The sequence below is a fragment of the Panulirus ornatus genome, chromosome 31 (genome assembly GCF_036320965.1).
Source record: "Panulirus ornatus isolate Po-2019 chromosome 31, ASM3632096v1, whole genome shotgun sequence".
Taxonomy (NCBI): domain Eukaryota; kingdom Metazoa; phylum Arthropoda; class Malacostraca; order Decapoda; family Palinuridae; genus Panulirus; species Panulirus ornatus.
In genome coordinates this window covers 8,248,178-8,267,481 of record NC_092254.1, presented here as the reverse complement: position 1 = coordinate 8,267,481, position 19,304 = coordinate 8,248,178, and the positions used below count along the sequence as shown (strand labels likewise).

Here is a 19,304-nt window from a genome sequence, read left to right as displayed (position 1 = left end):
ACTCTGGCTGGTTATTACTATCTGGTTCCCCCCAACACATATCAGGAAGGGGCGCACGCTGTGAAGGGGGGGGGCGATGTAACCAACAGCGCGGTCTGTTGACATCGGCATCAAAGGCCCACGATGACAGCCGGGAGGAGGAGGAGGAGGAGGAGGAGGAGGAGGAGGAGGAGGAGGAGGAGGAGGAGGTGCTGCTGCTTCCCTGAGTCACGTCCAGGGTGAGTCGCGATACCTGACGTAGGCACTATAGGTCCCTCTGGTGGCTCATGATGTAAGTTACGGTTACCCTGTTGGTGATGCACGAGCCGTATGGAGGTCGGACTATCAAAATCACTTAAATGAGGCAAGGCAAAGGCTCCGAAACTAACTCATGATGGTCAACAGTGCTCATGTTACTCCCTCATCATGGTCAGCTGTAAGGAAGGTCCTGTTCTCGGATGGTAGTACATTAGATACTCCATCAAAACCTGCAAGTTACCATCGGCACTTAATACCAGCACAAGGAATTAGATCAATGTGCACCAGTATCTGTGTCTAACAGCAGGCGAGAGAGCATGTACAAAAAACGTGCCATGAATCTGTATTCCTCAGGTGTTTGTAAACTTGACTTCCTTAGGATGGAAAGGTTATAGGTAGATGAAAGGACGAGAAATCGAGGAAACCCCCACAGCCTCACTATTCGAGGAGGAGGAGGAGGAGGAGGAGTTGTCGTAACGATTAACCCTCGAGTGACAGGGTCTCCACACAGAAACCATGGGAAGCAGCAGCAGCAGCAACAAGTCTTGTTGAATTGTTTGAATTGTTGAGTCAGAGTCCAGGTTGAGGTGGCTAGGGATATGGCTACGTATATAACCTGCTTTGCAGGCGACTCAATGGAAGGGTCTTTTTTGGAGTTGAAGAATGTGGGAGGAGTCTGTTGGAGGAGGGTTCGTGGAAGTACCGACTAAAGGGACAGGTTTTAGGAGTTCAAGAATTTGGGAGGTGTTTCTTGGAGGGTTTCTGGGTTTGTGGCGATCGAGAAAAGTTTAGCAAATCAAAAAGAAAATCTTCGTACCTTCTTTTTGTAGTCTGATGAAAATCAAATTTCTGTTCTTATATGAAAGCGAATACACCGAACACGTCAAAGGAGTTAGAGAACAAACTAAGAAATAAGAAACACCGGAAAAATACCGATTCGAATACACACACACACACACACACACACACACACACACACACACACAAACCAAAAAATTCTAAGAAACCTATTTCTTTCGACCGTAACAATGCCAGACAGACGGAAATACGAACGTGGTTCTTCACGACAGAGTTAAAAAAAAATGTTCCTTCAACAATGAAGGAAAAAGACACACACACACGAGTATAAACACATCGCTCCTGCAGACATTATTTAACCAGCCCAAAAATAAAAATAGAATCTTCCTCTCACGAGTACTGAGTTTAACTGGAAAATATTTTTGAGAAGTGACACACACACACACACACACACACACACACACACACACACACACACACACAAATTAATGCAAAGTTCCTGTAAGGCGTTTCTGAGAAGGGAAATAAAACGCATTCTATTTCCAAGACTGACATGAGGACTGGAGGACGTGGGAGTCCGGAACTTTTCACTTAGTAATGTAAGTGGAAACACACGAACCCAACTCAATATCTCGAGAGAAGATAGACTCGCGCCAGCCAAGCCATTTCCACTTGTTTCTCTCTCACTGTCATGGGGACGAAGAGGGGCAGCGAAGATCTGATGATCAGGGAAGAAGAAGGAGGGGGAAGAAGAAGAAGAAGAAGAGGAGGAGGAGGAGAAAGGCTTGGGTGAGGATACAGAAGCAAGAAGTCTTACAAGCAGATGGAGGAGGCTAGAAACTGAACGAAAGAGCAAATGAGACAATGAGTTAAACGAAACTAAAAAAGAATTAAGAATTACGGAGAAAAGGGAAGAAAATTTGGGTGTGACAAGAGGCAAGGAGGAGGAGGAGGGAAGGAACGAAAGGAAGGAAATGAACAACGTGGAACTGATACAGTGATTGGGCTTCAGTGACAGCTGATTGGGGTAACGAATCCCAAACACAATTCACTAATTACACTGTTAATTAAGTAAAAATAAACTCCCTCATAACACTACGACAATCCTATCCTACCAACGCTGGGATTTTATCCAACCCAGCTTAAGTATGTCATCTAACTACAAAAACCCTGAATTCAAATAAGCTTTTAGTGTCATCTAACTACAAAACCCCTGAAATTAAGCTTTTAGTAAACAGCGTGACATGAAAGGGTAGGATTCTATCAAACCCACCTTAAGTATGTCATCTAACTACAAAAACGCTGAAAATAAGCTTTAAGTGACATCTAACTACAAAAACCCTGAATTCAAATAAGCTTTTAGTGTCATCTAACTACAAAACCCCTGAAATTAAGCTTTTAGTAAACAGCGTTACATGAAAGGGTAGGATTCTATCAAACCCACCTTAAGTATGTCATCTAACTACAAAAACGCTGAAAATAAGCTTTTAGTGATATCTAACTACAAAAAAGCTGAGATTAAGCTTTTACTAAACCGTGTGTTATATGAAAGCCATATCTCTATCACACTTCTCATAAGGCTTAATCATCCTAAGGAGAAAAACCGGATGACTTACAATCTCTTCCAAAAGCCTAGGAATTTCAACCATCAGAAGGCTCAGGAAATGATCGCCACTGCATCATCCATTTATTTCCCCTCTGACATTATGATCACACCAGCTGGGGATATTACGGACGACATGGAGCAAAAACCAACAACTAAGGCCAGTTTTTTTTCCCACATTCTATCAACCTTCTGCATATATGTTGTATATATGTTGTATATATGTTGTATATATGTTGTATATATGTTGCATATATGTTGTATATATGTTGTATATATGTTGCATATATGTGTATATATGTTGCATATATGTTGTATGTATGTTGCATATATGTTGTATATATGTTGTACATATGTTGCATATATGTGTATATATGTTGCATATATGTTGCATATATTTGTAAATATGTTGCATATATGTTGTATATATGTTGTATATATGTTGCATATATTTGTATATATGTTGCATATATGTTGTATATATGTTGTATATATGTTGTATATATGTTGTATATATGTTGTATATATGTTGCATATATGTTGTACATTATGTTCTTGTTTGGTTTAATGAGCCCCTGAGACCCCAGAGGTCTCATACGAATCACGAATTCAAGTCTTTATCGATGGTTATGATGGTAATTGTAAAAAAAAACCAACTAATCAAACACTCTTTTCAAACCACTAATTCATTCATTCTTTTTATATTTACTTTAACTAATGAATAATACAGATTACTGAAGAACATTACAGTGAAATGTGAATCACGGATTCAGTTCTTTCCAAAGATGATAAGGAAAAATACAGTGTTCGTGATTTTCGACAGGTTGTTATAACTGACGTTGACGGCCTTAATGATCCAAGTGGTCATAAAGCCTAGTTAGCCAGCCAGCGAACCATACATGACGAGTTTCAACAACGGCTGACCGAGTCTTGTATGTTATATATGAAGTGTACGCCACAAAAGGGTTAATTTAACAAGCGACATTAGCCACACAAATGAACATGAAGATAATCCCCTCATCCGCCTCCCCATCTTTTTTTTAGTGTAATATTCAAATTTCTCAAACTTTCCATGAAATTTCCTCACTCTTCCCTGAGCCTGATATCAAGGGGGAACAAAAAAAATTTTCCTGGTCTTTACCTCGACCGCTGAGAGAGCCATGGTGATTATACACGTATGAAAGAATGAGAGAAGAGTATTTTTTTTTCATTCTTTTTTTACAATGATTACCTTACCTTACGATGGTTTAGGAGGTCTTCCACCTCCACAGCTGGGTCTGGGATCTGACCTCACCTTACTTTTCGTATACCTTACGATGGTTTGGGAGGTCTTCTACCCCCACAGCTGGGTCATGGACTCTACCTTTCCCTGCGAATATCTTACGATGGTTTGGGAAGTCTTCTAACCCCACAGCTAGGTCTGGGACCTTACCTTACCTTACGTATACCTTACTATGGTTTAAGAGATCTTCTACCCCCACAGCGGGACTGACTCCTTACTTTAACTTATGTATGCATTACGATGGTTTGGGAGGTCTTCTACCCCAACAGCTGGGACTGACTCCTTACTTTAACTTATGTATGCATTACGATGGTTTGGGAGGTCTTCTACCCCAACAGCTGGGACTAACTCCTTACTTTAACTTGTGTATGCATTACGATGGTTTGGGAGGTCTTCTACCCCAACAGCTGGGTCTGGCACCTTACCTTACCTTACCTTACGAAAACCCATACGATGGTTCAGGAAGTCTTCCTTCTAAATCCTGGCTGGTCTGGTTGGCCTATTTATGTATCTGTCCAGGTCCTATCAAAAATCTCTCCACTGAAGACTTCGCCATATTTCTCATCGTTATAGGTAATGTACTATGCAATCCTAGTGCCCAGATGATGCATCATAATGAACTGACAAGTTGCCAGCTACCATCACGAAGTGAAAATAAAATGATGTGGAATAAACACGAAAATTATACCAATATCTCACTAAAATGAACAAATAAAATCATCAGGGATAACCCACCATACATCATGAAGTACAACCTAAAAACCTTAAAAATGACTATACTTTAAACATTTCCTCGAGACTTGTACTTAAAAGAAAATCTTCGCGGGGAAAATAGTAATCTTGTCCCTTACCAAATCTATCATTACCTTTAAATGACTCCATCCACGATTCGCCAGCTAATGAGATACGCAACGAGTTCATCCACACAGCCTGTGCACTAATGAGAGAGAGAGAGAGAGAGAGAGAGAGAGAGAGAGAGAGAGAGAGAGAGAGAGAGAGAGAGAGAGAGAAACCCCCCCTCACCACAAACAAAGTGCTGGGAGCAGTGTGGCTGCTTGTGTGTGTGTGTGTGTGTGTGTGTGTGTGTGTGTGTGTGTGTGTGTGTGTGTGTGTGAAGCCAAGGATGATAATGTCAACGTGCTGACTCCATGGCCAGGCTACAGCAGCTTTAAGATATTCATAAAGCATTGTAACGCGTGACAATGGTCGTTGGTGGACTGCGATACCTCTCCACCCCTCGCCCAACCCTCCACCCTCATCCTCCACCCCCAGATGGAGCGCAGCGTGGCCTACTTGTAAGGTCTGACCTTTGACCTTCTTTCTCTCTTTTTTTTTTCATTTTGACTGGAGAATCAAGATGGTCTTCTCAGAACACAAGCAATACATGTATGCTTCAGCTTTAATGACTACCGAGAAACACAACCGGGAATTTCCCTCCCCAAGGATATGATGAAAACACACAGACACACACAGACACACACACACACACGTCAATGACTTCTCCCATTGGTATGAGAACATCCCTTCTAGTTTCCAGGTACTCCCATCAGAACACCCTGAGCAGCCTGGAAGAACATGACCCATCGTCAACCACGTCACCTTCTACCAAGCCCAGACCTTCCCTTCCCTCGTCCCGTAGCTCTGTATACGAGCCTCACATTCTAACCCTGAGCCATCACTCACTGTCTCACTAGGCCCCCTTACCTCCCTGCAGGATATACCGTCCACGACGCTTCTGGGTGTCACTTGGACGGGAAGACACCAAGCTGGAAGGAACACGTCAATACCCTCGTCAAATCCTCCAGTTGTCGATTTGAACTCCCTGTGTCTGAACTCTTAGAGCACTTATACACAACTTTCACTCTTTCCAAACTTACTCACGTCTTCCGTACCTGGTATTTTTCCTCCTCTCTGACTACCGTTCAACAGGAGGTACGAGCAAAGATGCAGTAAAAGGCAGATAATATCATCCTCAGTCCTTCTTATACCATCTATCCAGAGAGGGTTCGAACACCCCTTGCCACCATCACCTTCTGCTATCTAGAATCCCTCGTCCCCTAGTTGCAGTTCGGCACCACAACCCGAATCGAACCAATTCAAGCTCTTAAACCACTTTACGAAGAGCTTCACCCTAAACATTGTTATGAATAAAGTCTGATCAACATCCACTTTTTTTCGAGTCCCTTCTTTATCGTTGCATAATCTCTCTATTCTCAACCTTTGGCTACAGTTAATTCAATCAACTGTTAATCAAAATTACTATTATGACCAAAACATTTCTGATAAACGAAAAGAATCTCTCTCTCTCTCTCTCTCTCTCTCTCTCTCTCTCTCTCTCTCTCTCTCTCTCTCTCTCTCTCTCTTGTGCGTAACACCCAATGTTACTGTCATCAAGCATTCCCACCACAAATACGATGACTAGAATCATTACTTCCAACCCCTGAGAAGGATCATGTAAAGCTGTGCTGCCTATTCTGTAGCTCTCAACTGCTTTACTGATGCTGACATATACGCTGACATCTATACTATCGACACAAACTTAACTGGATTACTTGTTTAGGATGATATACGTGATATAGTCCTCTATATAGGGAGTTAATTGAGTTCATCAATGAGATACTCTGGTTTTTATATGGTGTGAGCACCACCACAGCTGCTTAAGTTCCCAGCACCCACAGCACGAGTTCCAAGTACCCTCTTCGCTGGGAGAATGATAGTCAACAGAAATGGTTCACGGTGGAAATGTGTGCCAAGAGCGTTGTGACGCTTGTCTCATCAGGGCAGATCAGCAGGAGCGTAGGGGGAGGAGGAGGAGGAGGCGGATAGAGGTGAACACAGCTGACGGACCTGTAACCTGTGTTGTTATTCTCCCCTCGCGACACACACACACACAACACACACACACACACACACACACGGTGAGGATACAGAAGCAAGAAGTCTTACAAGCAGATGGAGGAGGCTAGAAACTGAACGAAAGAGCAAATGAGACAATGAGTTAAACGAAACTAAAAAAGAATTAAGAATTACGGAGAAAAGGGAAGAAAATTTGGGTGTGACAAGAGGCAAGGAGGAGGAGGAGGGAAGGAACGAAAGGAAGGAAATGAACAACGTGGAACTGATACAGTGATTGGGCTTCAGTGACAGCTGATTGGGGTAACGAATCCCAAACACAATTCACTAATTACACTGTTAATTAAGTAAAAATAAACTCCCTCATAACACTACGACAATCCTATCCTACCAACGCTGGGATTTTATCCAACCCAGCTTAAGTATGTCATCTAACTACAAAAACCCTGAATTCAAATAAGCTTTTAGTGTCATCTAACTACAAAACCCCTGAAATTAAGCTTTTAGTAAACAGCGTGACATGAAAGGGTAGGATTCTATCAAACCCACCTTAAGTATGTCATCTAACTACAAAAACGCTGAAAATAAGCTTTAAGTGACATCTAACTACAAAAACCCTGAATTCAAATAAGCTTTTAGTGTCATCTAACTACAAAACCCCTGAAATTAAGCTTTTAGTAAACAGCGTTACATGAAAGGGTAGGATTCTATCAAACCCACCTTAAGTATGTCACCTAACTACAAAAACGCTGAAAATAAGCTTTTAGTGATATCTAACTACAAAAAAGCTGAGATTAAGCTTTTACTAAACCGTGTGTTATATGAAAGCCATATCTCTATCACACTTCTCATAAGGCTTAATCATCCTAAGGAGAAAAACCTGATGACTTACAATCTCTTCCAAAAGCCTAGGAATTTCAACCATCAGAAGGCTCAGGAAATGATCGCCACTGCATCATCCATTTATTTCCCCTCTGACATTATGATCACACCAGCTGGCGATATTACGGACGACATGGAGCAAAAACCAACAACTAAGGCCAGTTTTTTTTCCCACATTCTATCAACCTTCTGCATATATGTTGTATATATGTTGCATATATGTTGTATATATGTTGTATATATGTTGCATATATGTTGCATATATGTTGTATATATGTTGTATATATGTTGCATATATGTGTATATATGTTGCATATATGTTGTATGTATGTTGCATATATGTTGTATATATGAAGTATATATGTTGCATATATGTTGTATATATGTTGTATATATGTTGCATATATGTTGTATATATGTTGCATATATGTTGTATATATGCTGTATATATGTTGCATATATGTTGTATATATGTTGTATATATGTGTATATATGTTGCATATATGTTGTATGTATGTTGCATATATGTTGTATATATGTTGTATATATGTTGCATATATGTTGTATATATGTTGTATATATGTTGCATATATGTTGTATATATGTTGTATATATGTTGTATATATGTTGTATATATGTTGTATATATGTTGTACATTATGTTCTTGTTTGGTTTAATGAACCCCTGAGACCACAGGAGTCTCATACGAATCACGAATTCAAGTCTCGATCGATGGTTATGATGGTAATTGTAAAAAAAAACAACTAATCAAACACTGTTTTCAAACCACTAATTCATTTATTCTTTTTATATTTACTTTAATGAATAATACAGATTACTGAAGAACATTAAAGTGAAATGTGAATCACGGATTCAGTTCTTTCCAAAGATGATAAGGAAAAATACAGTGTTCGTGATTTTCGACAGGTTGTTATAACTGACGTTGACGGCCTTAATGATCCAAGTGGTCATAAAGCCTAGTTAGCCAGCCAGCGAACCATACATGACGAGTTTCAACAACGGCTGACCGAGTCTTGTATGTTATATATGAAGTGTAAGCCACAAAAGGTTTAGTTCAACAAGCGACATTAGCCACACAAATGAACATGAAGATAATCCCCTCATCCGCCTCCCCATCTTTTTTTTAGTGTGATATTCAAATTTCTCAAACTTTCCATGAAATTTCCTCACTCTTCCCTGAGCCTGATATCAAGGGGGAACAAAAAATATTTTCCTGGTCTTTACCTCGACCGCTGAGAGAGCCATGGTGATTATACACGTATGAAAGAATGAGAGAAGAGTATTTTTTTTTCATTCTTTTTTTACAATGATTACCTTACCTTACGATGGTTTAGGAGGTCTTCTACTCCCACGGCTGGGTCTGGGATCTGACCTCACCTTACCTTTCGTATACCTTACGATGGTTTGGGAGGTCTTCTACCCCCACAGCTGGGTCATGGACTCTACCTTTCCCTGCGAATATCTTACGATGGTTTGGGAAGTCTTCTACCCCCACAGCTAGGTCTGGGAACTTACCTTACGTATACCTTACTATGGTTTAAGAGATCCTCTACCCCCACAGCTATGACTGACTCCTTACTTTAACTTATGTATACATTACGATGGTTTGGGAGGTCTTCTACCCCCACAGCTGTGACTGACTCCTTACTTTAACTTATGTATGCATTACGATGGTTTGGGAGGTCTTCTACCCCAACAGCTGGGACTGACTCCTTACTTTAACTTATGTATACATTACGATGGTTTGGGAGGTCTTCTACTCCAACAGCTGGGTCTGGCACCTTACCTTACCTTACGAAAACCCATACGATGGTTCAGGAAGTCTTCCTTCTAAATCCTGGCTGATCTGGTTGGCCTTTTTATGTATCTGTCCAGGTCCTATCAAAAATCTCTCCACTGAAAACTTCGCCATCTTTCTCATCGTTATAGGTAATGTACTATGCAATCCTAGTGCCCAGATGGTGCATCATAATGAACTGACAAGTTGCCAGCTACCATCACGAAGTGAAAATAAAATGATGTGGAATAAACACGAAAATTATACGAATATCCCACCAAAATGAACAAATAAAATCATCAGGGATAACCCACCATACATCATGAAGTACAACCTAAAAACCTTAAAAATGACTATACTTTAAACATTTCCTCGAGACTTGTACTTAAAATCTTCGCGGGGAAAATAGTAATCTTGTCCCTTACCGAATCTATCATTACCTTTAAATGACTCCATCCACGATTCGCCAGCTAATGAGATACGCAACGAGTTCATCCACACAGCCTGTGCACTAATGAGAGAGAGAGAGAGAGAGAGAGAGAGAGAGAGAGAGAGAGAGAGAGAGAGAGAGAGAGAGAAACCCCCCCTCACCACAAACAATGTGCTGGGAGCAGTGTGGCTGCTTGTGTGTGTGTGTGTGTGTGTGTGTGTGTGTGTGTGTGTGTGTGTGTGTGTGAAGCCAAGGATGATAATGTCAACGTGCTGACTCCATGGCCAGGCTACAGCAGCTTTAAGATATTCATAAAGCATTGTAACGCGTGACAATGGTCGTTGGTGGACTGCGATACCTCTCCACCCCTCACCCAACCCTCCACCCTCATCCTCCACCCCCAGATGGAGCGCAGCGTGGCCTACTTGTAAGGTCTGACCTTTGACCTTCTTTCTCTCTTTTTTTTTTCATTTTGACTAGAGAATCAAGATGGTCTTCTCAGAACACAAGCAATACGTGTATGCTTCAGCTTTAATGACTACCGAGAAACACAACCGGGAATTTCCCTCCCCAAGGATATGATGAAAACACACAGACACACACAGACACACACACACACGTCAATGACTTCTCCCATTGGTATGAGAACATCCCTTCTAGTTTCCAAGTACTTCCAACAGAACACCCTGAGCAGCCTGGAAGAACATGACCCATCGTCAACCACGTCACCTTCTACCAAGCCCAGACCTTCCCTTCCCTCGTCCCGTAGCTCTGTATACGAGCCTCACATTCTAACCCTGAGCCATCACTCACTGTCTCACTAGGCCCCCTTACCTCCCTGCAGGATATACCGTCCACGACGCTTCTGGGTGTCACTTGGACGGGAAGACACCAAGCTGGAAGGAACACGTCAATACCCTCGTCAAATCCTCCAGTTGTCGATTTGAACTCCCTGTGTCTGAACTCTTAGAGCACTTATACACAACTTTCACTCTTTCAAAACTTACTCACGTCTTCCGTACCTGGTATTTTTCCTCCTCTCTGACTACCGTTCAACAGGAGGTACGAGCAAAGATGCAGTAAAAGGCAGATAATATCATCCTCAGTCCTTCTTATACCATCTATCCAGAGGGGGTTCAAACACCCCTTGCCACCATCACCTTCTGCTATCTAGAATCCCTCGTCCCCTAGTTGCAGTTCGGCACCACAACCCGAATCGAACCAATTCAAGCTCTTAAACCACTTTACGAAGAGCTTCACCCTAAACATTGTTATGAATAAAGTCTGATCAACATCCACTTTTTTTCGAGTCCCTTCTTTATCGTTGCATAATCTCTCTATTCTCAACCTTTGGCTACAGTTAATTCAATCAACCGTTAATTAAAATTACTATTATGACCAAAACATTTCTGATAAACGAAAAGAATCTCTCTCTCTCTCTCTCTCTCTCTCTCTCTCTCTCTCTCTCTCTCTCTCTCTCTCTCTCTCTCTCTCTTGTGCGTAACACCCAATGTTACTGTCATCAAGCATTCCCACCACAAATACGATGACTAGAATCATTACTTCCAACCCCTGAGAAGGATCATGTAAAGCTGTGCTGCCTATTCTGTAGCTCTCAACTGCTTTACTGATGCTGACATATACGCTTACATCTATACTATCGACACAAACTTAACTGGATTACTTGTTTAGGATGATATACGTGATATAGTCCTCTATATAGGGAGTTAATTGAGTTCATCAATGAGATACTCTGGTTTTTATATGGTGTGAGCACCACAACAGCTGCTTAAGTTCCCAGCACCCACAGCACGAGTTCCAAGTACCCTCTTCGCTGGGAGAATGATAGTCAACAGAAATGGTTCACGGTGGAAATGTGTGCCAAGAGCGTTGTGACGCTTGTCTCATCAGGGCAGATCAGCAGGAGCGTGGGGGAGGAGGAGGAGGAGGCGGATAGAGGTGAACACAGCTGACGGACCTGTAACCTGTGTTGTTATTCTCCCCTCGCGACACACACACACACACACACACACACACACACACACACTTGATATAAACAACTCCCAGACAAATATCGTCAACCCTTATTGTTTATTCTTCAGCTACTCACTTCCCTCTAGTTGCAAAGAAAAGAGTGAGCAACACTTTGCAACCCGTGAGAAGATAACAGCCGCTTCCAAGAACCGCTTCTCAGCTGTCACCTCACAGCCAGCTTTATCTCCAGCCACTGACCTCAATGTAACCAGGAAGTAACCCCGTCATATTTTTTCCCCCACTTTCAGTTTGGAACGAGTACATAAGGCCGAGTGTGACGCGTCCATCTACACACAAGTCCTCGCGTTCCTCTACAATGAAGAAGTACTACTTCATCACCTGTCATCTCTCTGGTTAGTTCAAGTTCAATTAAGCTGTTGAAGAGACCGGAGATCATATCCGAACTACTTACAATCAGGTGACACATTAATTAACGCTTGGTACCACAATGTCCTCGAACGAGACTGATATAGAACATGGGTCATGTGTGTTCATCATGATGTAAACCTGTGTCGTTGTCCTCTTGGCAGTGATGGTGGCGTGTCATCTGGAAGCCTGGGCCACTGCTTCGACCCCCACCACGCTGGAAGGTAAGGCATAGCTAAAAATCCAGGGGGTTAAAAGGTTCCATATGTTTCTTCATTTCCCGCTGTGCTTCATATACGAGGCGTCAGGAGGTCCTTGTGCCCCTACAGCCAAGATGTGCTTCGAAATCCCCCTCGTGCATGCCACAGTGTTTCTGATGACGGCGGGCACAGTGTTGAAGATCTGGAGACCCAGATGGTCGAGGTATTTTCTCCTTGTGTGCTTACACCACCTTTTTTCATTCTAGGGGTTTATATTCTACAATATAAACCCCTCCGTGTCTGTCGTGCTAACTGCAAATGCTATTTCAATGTAGGTCTGGGATCATGTTTTGAATTTGGTGAAAGGAAGGGCTTTGTTTAACCAAATATCATCACAAGGTCTGATCGTATTACCGAATTGTGCATAGTAAAGCAGCCTTGGTACAGCTACTATAGACTCTGGCACCGTCTGAAAAAACAAAAGACTAACCTATAGTCAAAGCTGTGATCCTAATATGAAAAAAAAAATCCCTAATTTCCACTCACTCTACCCCTTACTGACGTGTTACAATGCTATGAAAGGCTGCAAAGTAATGCCCTGTGATTCGTTATTGAAAATAATCCATACTACACACCTACTGAACGCTATAATGTAAGACTTAGCGTAAAACCGAATGGTAAATGCTGATGAGAAGTAGGACAAAAAAAAAAAGGGGGGTTAGAAACTTCAGGACAACGAGGACATAAATTTCAGGCAGCTTTAAGAACTCGACAGCAACAAAAACACTGAGCGTACATTCTTCCCACGGAGCCTCCAGGCTCTGAGAGAGCTCAGATCATCCACCTATTTATTCAATGAATAGTTCTTAACACACCTAGATACTTACCTTACTAAACCAACACACAGCATCATTCTACACACACGCACACACACACACACACACACACACACGGCCATCCAATACACACCAGTTAGCCCACATCATATATAGTCGTACACTCTCACAATATTCAGTTCTCACTTTTGACTTCACTCAACTTCTCTTTCCCCTACTAACCATCATATATATATATATATATATATATATATATATATATATATATATATATATATATATATATATATACACACACACACACACACACACACAAAAAAAAAAAAATAACGAGCGTATTGGAGTCTTTATAATAAGAATAAAAATCCAGGTCGAGACCGGTTTACTATAGTTCCCCTTGATACCAAGCCTCATTTTCTTTCATCAAGTTCTCCAACGCAGCGTTTGTCGACATTTTCAAATTTACGTCCCACAACCTTTGTATGGAAAAATTCTGGTCACACTGTGACAAAAACGAAAACCATTGGTTTAAATGCAATTCAGGGTCATTTCAACCATTAATGGGAAACTTAATGCAATAAAAAATTACATTTTTCGTTGGTGGGAGAAAATATAATTGTAACATTTGTGAAAAACGCATAATCTCAGGAAAGATAACAGTGTTAGCTTTTCAAGTACTTAATCATTATCAATTTTCTCTTTATAACTCATAGAATTAATAAACATCTTCCCAAACTTTATATCTTAAAACCTCTTCACATGGACTAAATATTTTACCAAAGATAATTATTCGTTATTTCTTTACTATGAGTTATGAAGAATGCGTTTTTCCCCTCAAATCACTACACTGTGGATCAGTAATGATAATCTCTTGTCTCCTGCCACAACCAACAGCATGTCCCATCCCGTATGTGCGTGTGAGCGGCCGATGTCTCTTCTTCGACCCCCTAGCTACAGGTACCTGGCACCAGACTCAGGCCTTGTGTGAGAGCCTACACGGCAACCTCGCCAAGATCGACACGGGAATCTTCATGGCAGACATCGTCGACCATATACGAGAACACCGTCAGTAGTTTACTCCCGTGTTTATGTTTTCACGTGTGATAAGGTGGGAGAGGGAGGGGGTTTATTGTTTATTGATCTTCAGATGTTCGTAGTTCTTGCATCTGTTAAACATTACCAGGGAGAATTTCCTGTAGAGTGTCATGTGAGTTTTCTATACGTCTCCTTTATCAATATTTAGAGAAGTCTAAACAGTGAATAGAGGAATGATAAGAGCAATTTTCACCTGTTTCGTTAGAGGTAAATTGGAAATCAGTTTACTGCAGACTGGCGCTCCCGCAACTGGGAGACTGCGCTCCTTCCAGTAGCAGGGGCTCCTTTCCAGTAAGATGTCCTTTGACGAGACTGTACTCCCTTCCGTCAACGGACAATGGTACAGCCTCGCCGAAGATGACTGTAAGAACACCAGCGTCACCTTTGAAGCGACGAAACTATTGTTCAACTCCGCGAGATGCCCTCATTTCTTGAGCAGTTGCTCCGGTTATAAAATGACTGGTTCGTCCTTGTATGGACTACCGCTGGCTACTAAAATGCCCCCACCATTACCAGGGGACGTAATGATTCCCGGCAAGTTACTCCATCACATACGTATATACTGTGTAGCCTTTGGCCACAGATCAACACCTGTACATTGCGTTGGCCACAAATCAACACCTATATATTCAGTAGGCCACAGATCAACACCTATATATTCAGTTGGCCACAGATCAACACCTATACATTCAGTTGGCCACAGATCAACACTTGTACATTCAGTTGGCCACAGATCAACACCTGTACATTCAGTTGGCCACAGATCAACACATGCATTCAGTTGGCCACAGATCAACACCTTGAATTGGCCACAGATCAACAAATGTACATTCCGTCAGCCACAGATCAACAACTGTACATTAGAATAAGCTGTAGATCACTACAATACCATGTGTACCAACAACTGGTCATTGCAACTCCCTCAAAAATAAGCAATATCTTATTTGTATCGAACCCACAACATGTGACACTAAAGCTGTGCGTTTCCTTCTACAGAAATGGCCACGAAAGGGTACTGGATGGGGGCGTCCGACGAGGGGCACGAGGGAGACTGGCGCTGGCGCGATGGGACGAGCGTCAGGATGGGGACGCCCTTCTGGGGATATCTGCCGGAAAGACCCATCGTCCAGGAACCTCGGCGTGGTACTGTGGAGAACTGTGGCTGCCTGATTGACCAATATCTGTACTTCTTCCACGACTGTCCGTGTAGTAACGACTACTACTCTCCTCTCTGCGAGTACCGCAGCAAAGACTATCAAACTACGACCGCCTTGTAGGGCAGAACCTGTGTTCCTTCGGTAATTGTGGCCTGAAGTGAGTATCACAGCTCCAGCCATACAGTGAGGGCTGGTCCGGTCTCATCCAGGACCCAAGGAGCTAATACACCAAGACCGAACGTTCATTCATTACAACCTTGATCTTCTCAATAAATAATAAGACAGTGAACCTTTCCTGAGTCATGCGAACTGTGGGGGATGATTGCAACACATCTGTTGAATCACCGAGACTGTGAGAATAACCGGAATATCTACTGAGTCTGTGGAACCGAGAAAATACTGGCGATTCACTCAAGTGATACGTTATACTATTAGAGATATCTCTAAATGCTCCGTAATAATATTAGAGATATCTCTAAATGCTCCGTAATATCTCTATATGCTCCGTAATAATATTAGAGATATCTCTAAATGCTCCGTAATAATATTAGAGATATCTCTAAAGTATATGGTTTTGAAGGAGTTTCCCAATTCTAGTCTCAAGGCAATCTATCAAAATTACTTAATTGACAAGAAAAAGCATCAAGAGAATGTTACTGAATGTTCAAACATATAATTGCATTGTCTTTACTCGTACTAAATGCTATCAGAGTACTTCTCATTATCATCTTCCACGATGGTTAGTGAAGAACAAAACTATCAGCTTCTTAACATGCAGACCTTAGCAGAACACATACACATCTCAAACAGAACATTTTTCTCTTCAATCAAATAACTCCAGCACCTTATATGGGGGCTTCCTCCAGCTCCGACCTTGCATCCCAATCAGCAGCAGGGAAATCATGGTCTCCTTCGGTGTGACAAGTCCCTTGACGAGATTATGCTCCTTTTCGTCCATTTGATAATGATACATACGCCCTTTGCCAAAGGAGGACTTTCACTCGGAACCACGTGCAGGCAGAGTCCGGCAGCGCCAACAGAGAAACTTCAAAGTACGAAGCGGCAAAAATTCTTAATACACAATGGACTCCACATTACCAACTTGCCTTTTTTAAGCACTGTGTAATAACCAGGTACATTTTTATAACCAAGATCAGTACAGAACAACAATCCAAATTCATTTGGGCTTAGCTTTGCTCCTCCTATTCTTTGATATCAGACTCGCACAACTGATGATTTTAGCGAATGACCAACACTGTCATGATGAGTGAGGAAAAGGGAATTATATATATGGCACGTAAATTAATATTCGGTTATTTATATTCGTCTGTTCACCTGAGGTGTTACGTACTAGCATATGGTTAATTGAATTAATGAAGGAAACGGTACAAACACGGATCAGGTCAAAGGCCATGTTATCACACCGGAGCACCGCACCATCATGCTCAAGGGTCGTAACACTGTGCTCAGGGGTCGTACCATCGTGCTCAAGGGTCGTACCATCGTGCTCAAGGCTCGAACCATTGTGCTCAAGGGTCGTACTATCGTGCTCAAGGGTCATACCACCCTCAAGGGTCGTACCATCGTGCTCAAGGGTCGTACCATAGTGCTCAAGGGTCGTACCATCGTGCTCAAGGGTCGTACCATCGTGCTCAAGGGTCGTACGACTGCAACGGAGGTTAAATCATCAGTAAACACCGAGGCACTACCTGCAGCATCACATCCACCAGCAGACTCACCAAACACCTCGCTTTGTTCCTATAGCCGAGCCTACCTACCACCCTACTAACACTGCACTCACGCACGCACGCCAAAACATCCCATCCCTTTGACGTAAGACGGTCCACCGAGAGTCACCCGTACAGTGAGAGGGCAAACCTAAATGACAAAGTGGTTTAGCCCTGTCCTAAGCCGTGGCGCTTCACCCACCCCCCCTGCCACACATCCCCTACCCCCTTCCCCATTCAGGGTCTGGCAGTAATTTCCTGGCCGCGATTGTCCAATATGACAAGAGATCTACATTCCAAAATTGGTTGGAGAGTGACTTCGTGCGTGCTGACTATCCCCTTAACTGCTCTAAAGGGAAGGGTTATTCTCCCAAATTGAATTTAAGACCTTGCTTAAATTTCGTAATCCCTAAATATGGAAATTCGCTGCGAGTTTTTTCAACGGGAATGAACGCATCCTGGCGTTTAAATGCCGATCGTTTGATTCTGTGTAAGGGTTTTTTTTCGTGGTTTTCTAAATTGTCTTTCAGAATCATCGGGAAATTGGCGAGGCAGTTCCCTTACTAAATAAGAAACTCAGTGTATCGTAGACGTAACTCAGAGTATCGTAGACGTAATTCAGTGCATCGTAAACGTAACTCAGTGTATCGTAGACGTAACTCAGTGCATCGTAGACGTAACTCAGTGTATCGCAGACGTATCTCAGTCTATCCTAGACGTAACTCAGTGTATCGTAGACGTAACTCAGCGTATCGTAGACGTAACTCAGTGTATCGTAGACGTAACTCAGTGTACCGCAGACGTAACTCAGTGTACCGCAGACGTAACTCAGTGTATCGTAGACGTAACTCAGTGTATCGTGGACGTAACTCTGAGTCCTAGACATTTAAACTAAGATCACAGACACTTACACTCGGCGCGTTACTGATATTTGAATTTGGCGAGTTGAATGGGTGTGAACTCGACGCGTCTTAAGACATTGTTTTCAACGCGCCTCAAGCATTCAGATGACGCGTCTCAGACATTTAATGTCTGAGCGCTTGGTTTATGTAAGGAAAAAAAACGACGTGTCTCGGCGATTTAAACTCTATGCGTCGCAGGCATTTAAACTCTACACGTCGTAGGCATTTAAACTCTACGGGTCGTAGGCACTTACATTAGACACTTCGTAGGCATTCAAACTACGCAACATAGGCCTTTACATTCAACGCGTCGTAGACATTTAAATTCAAGAGCTTCGGATCATTTCAGCAGTGGAGTTCGGCATTCAAATCTTACACAATGTTTTAAGTGTGACGTGCACGATATGCGAACGTCGGGTAGCAATAGTCTGGGAGACCAAGGGACAGATCATGGTGTCCAGGCTGGTGTACAACACTCGGGGGTGTTGCTAAGATGATTCACATCAATCCCACCGATTGGGTGACATTTTCTCCCCAGGCAACACAAGGTGATTGGGTGACATTCTCCCCAGGCAACACAAGGTGATTGGGTGACATTCTCCCCAGGTAACACAAGGTGATTGGGTGACATTCTCCCCAGGTAACACAAGGTGATTGGGTGACATTTTCTCCCCAGGCAACACAAGGTGATTGGGTGACATTCTCCCCAGGCAACACAAGGTGATTGGGTGACATTCTCCCCAGGCAACACAAGGTGATTGGGTGACATTCTCCCCAGGCAACACAAGGTGATTGGGTGACATTCTCCCCAGGCAACACAAGGTGATTGGGTGACATTCTCCCCAGGCAACACAAGGTGATTGGGTGACATTCTCCCCAGGCAACACAAGGTGATTGGGTGACATTCTCCCCAGGTAACACAAGGTGATTGGGTGACATTTTCTCCCCAGGCAACACAAGGTGATTGGGTGACATTCTCCCCAGGCAACACAAGGTGATTGGGTGACATTCTCCCCAGGCAACACAAGGTGATTAGGTGACATTCTCCCCAGGCAACACAAGGTGATTGGGTGACATTCTCCCCAGGCAACACAAGGTGATTGG

At 42.6% G+C, this 19,304-nt stretch overlaps 2 protein-coding genes across 3 annotated transcripts in view; one reads left to right on the top strand and one right to left on the bottom strand.

Annotated features, from left to right (window-relative positions):
* LOC139758805 (uncharacterized) overlaps window positions 1-19,304 on the bottom strand; it is a 150,848-nt gene that overhangs the window by 118,809 nt on the left and 12,735 nt on the right. The window lies entirely within an intron of this gene.
* Window positions 12,175-15,860, top strand: LOC139758873 (perlucin-like protein). Of its 2 annotated transcripts, none has more exons than XM_071680738.1 (4): window positions 12,175-12,270; window positions 12,448-12,507; window positions 14,214-14,384; window positions 15,411-15,860. In XM_071680738.1, the coding sequence occupies exons 1-4, from the start codon at window positions 12,234-12,236 to the stop codon at window positions 15,689-15,691; spliced, it is 549 nt and encodes a 182-aa protein (XP_071536839.1). In that variant the 5' UTR covers window positions 12,175-12,233; the 3' UTR covers window positions 15,692-15,860. The 2 variants fall into 2 exon arrangements, with proteins under 2 accessions (XP_071536839.1, XP_071536840.1); XM_071680739.1 differs by having other exon boundaries at window positions 12,218-12,335.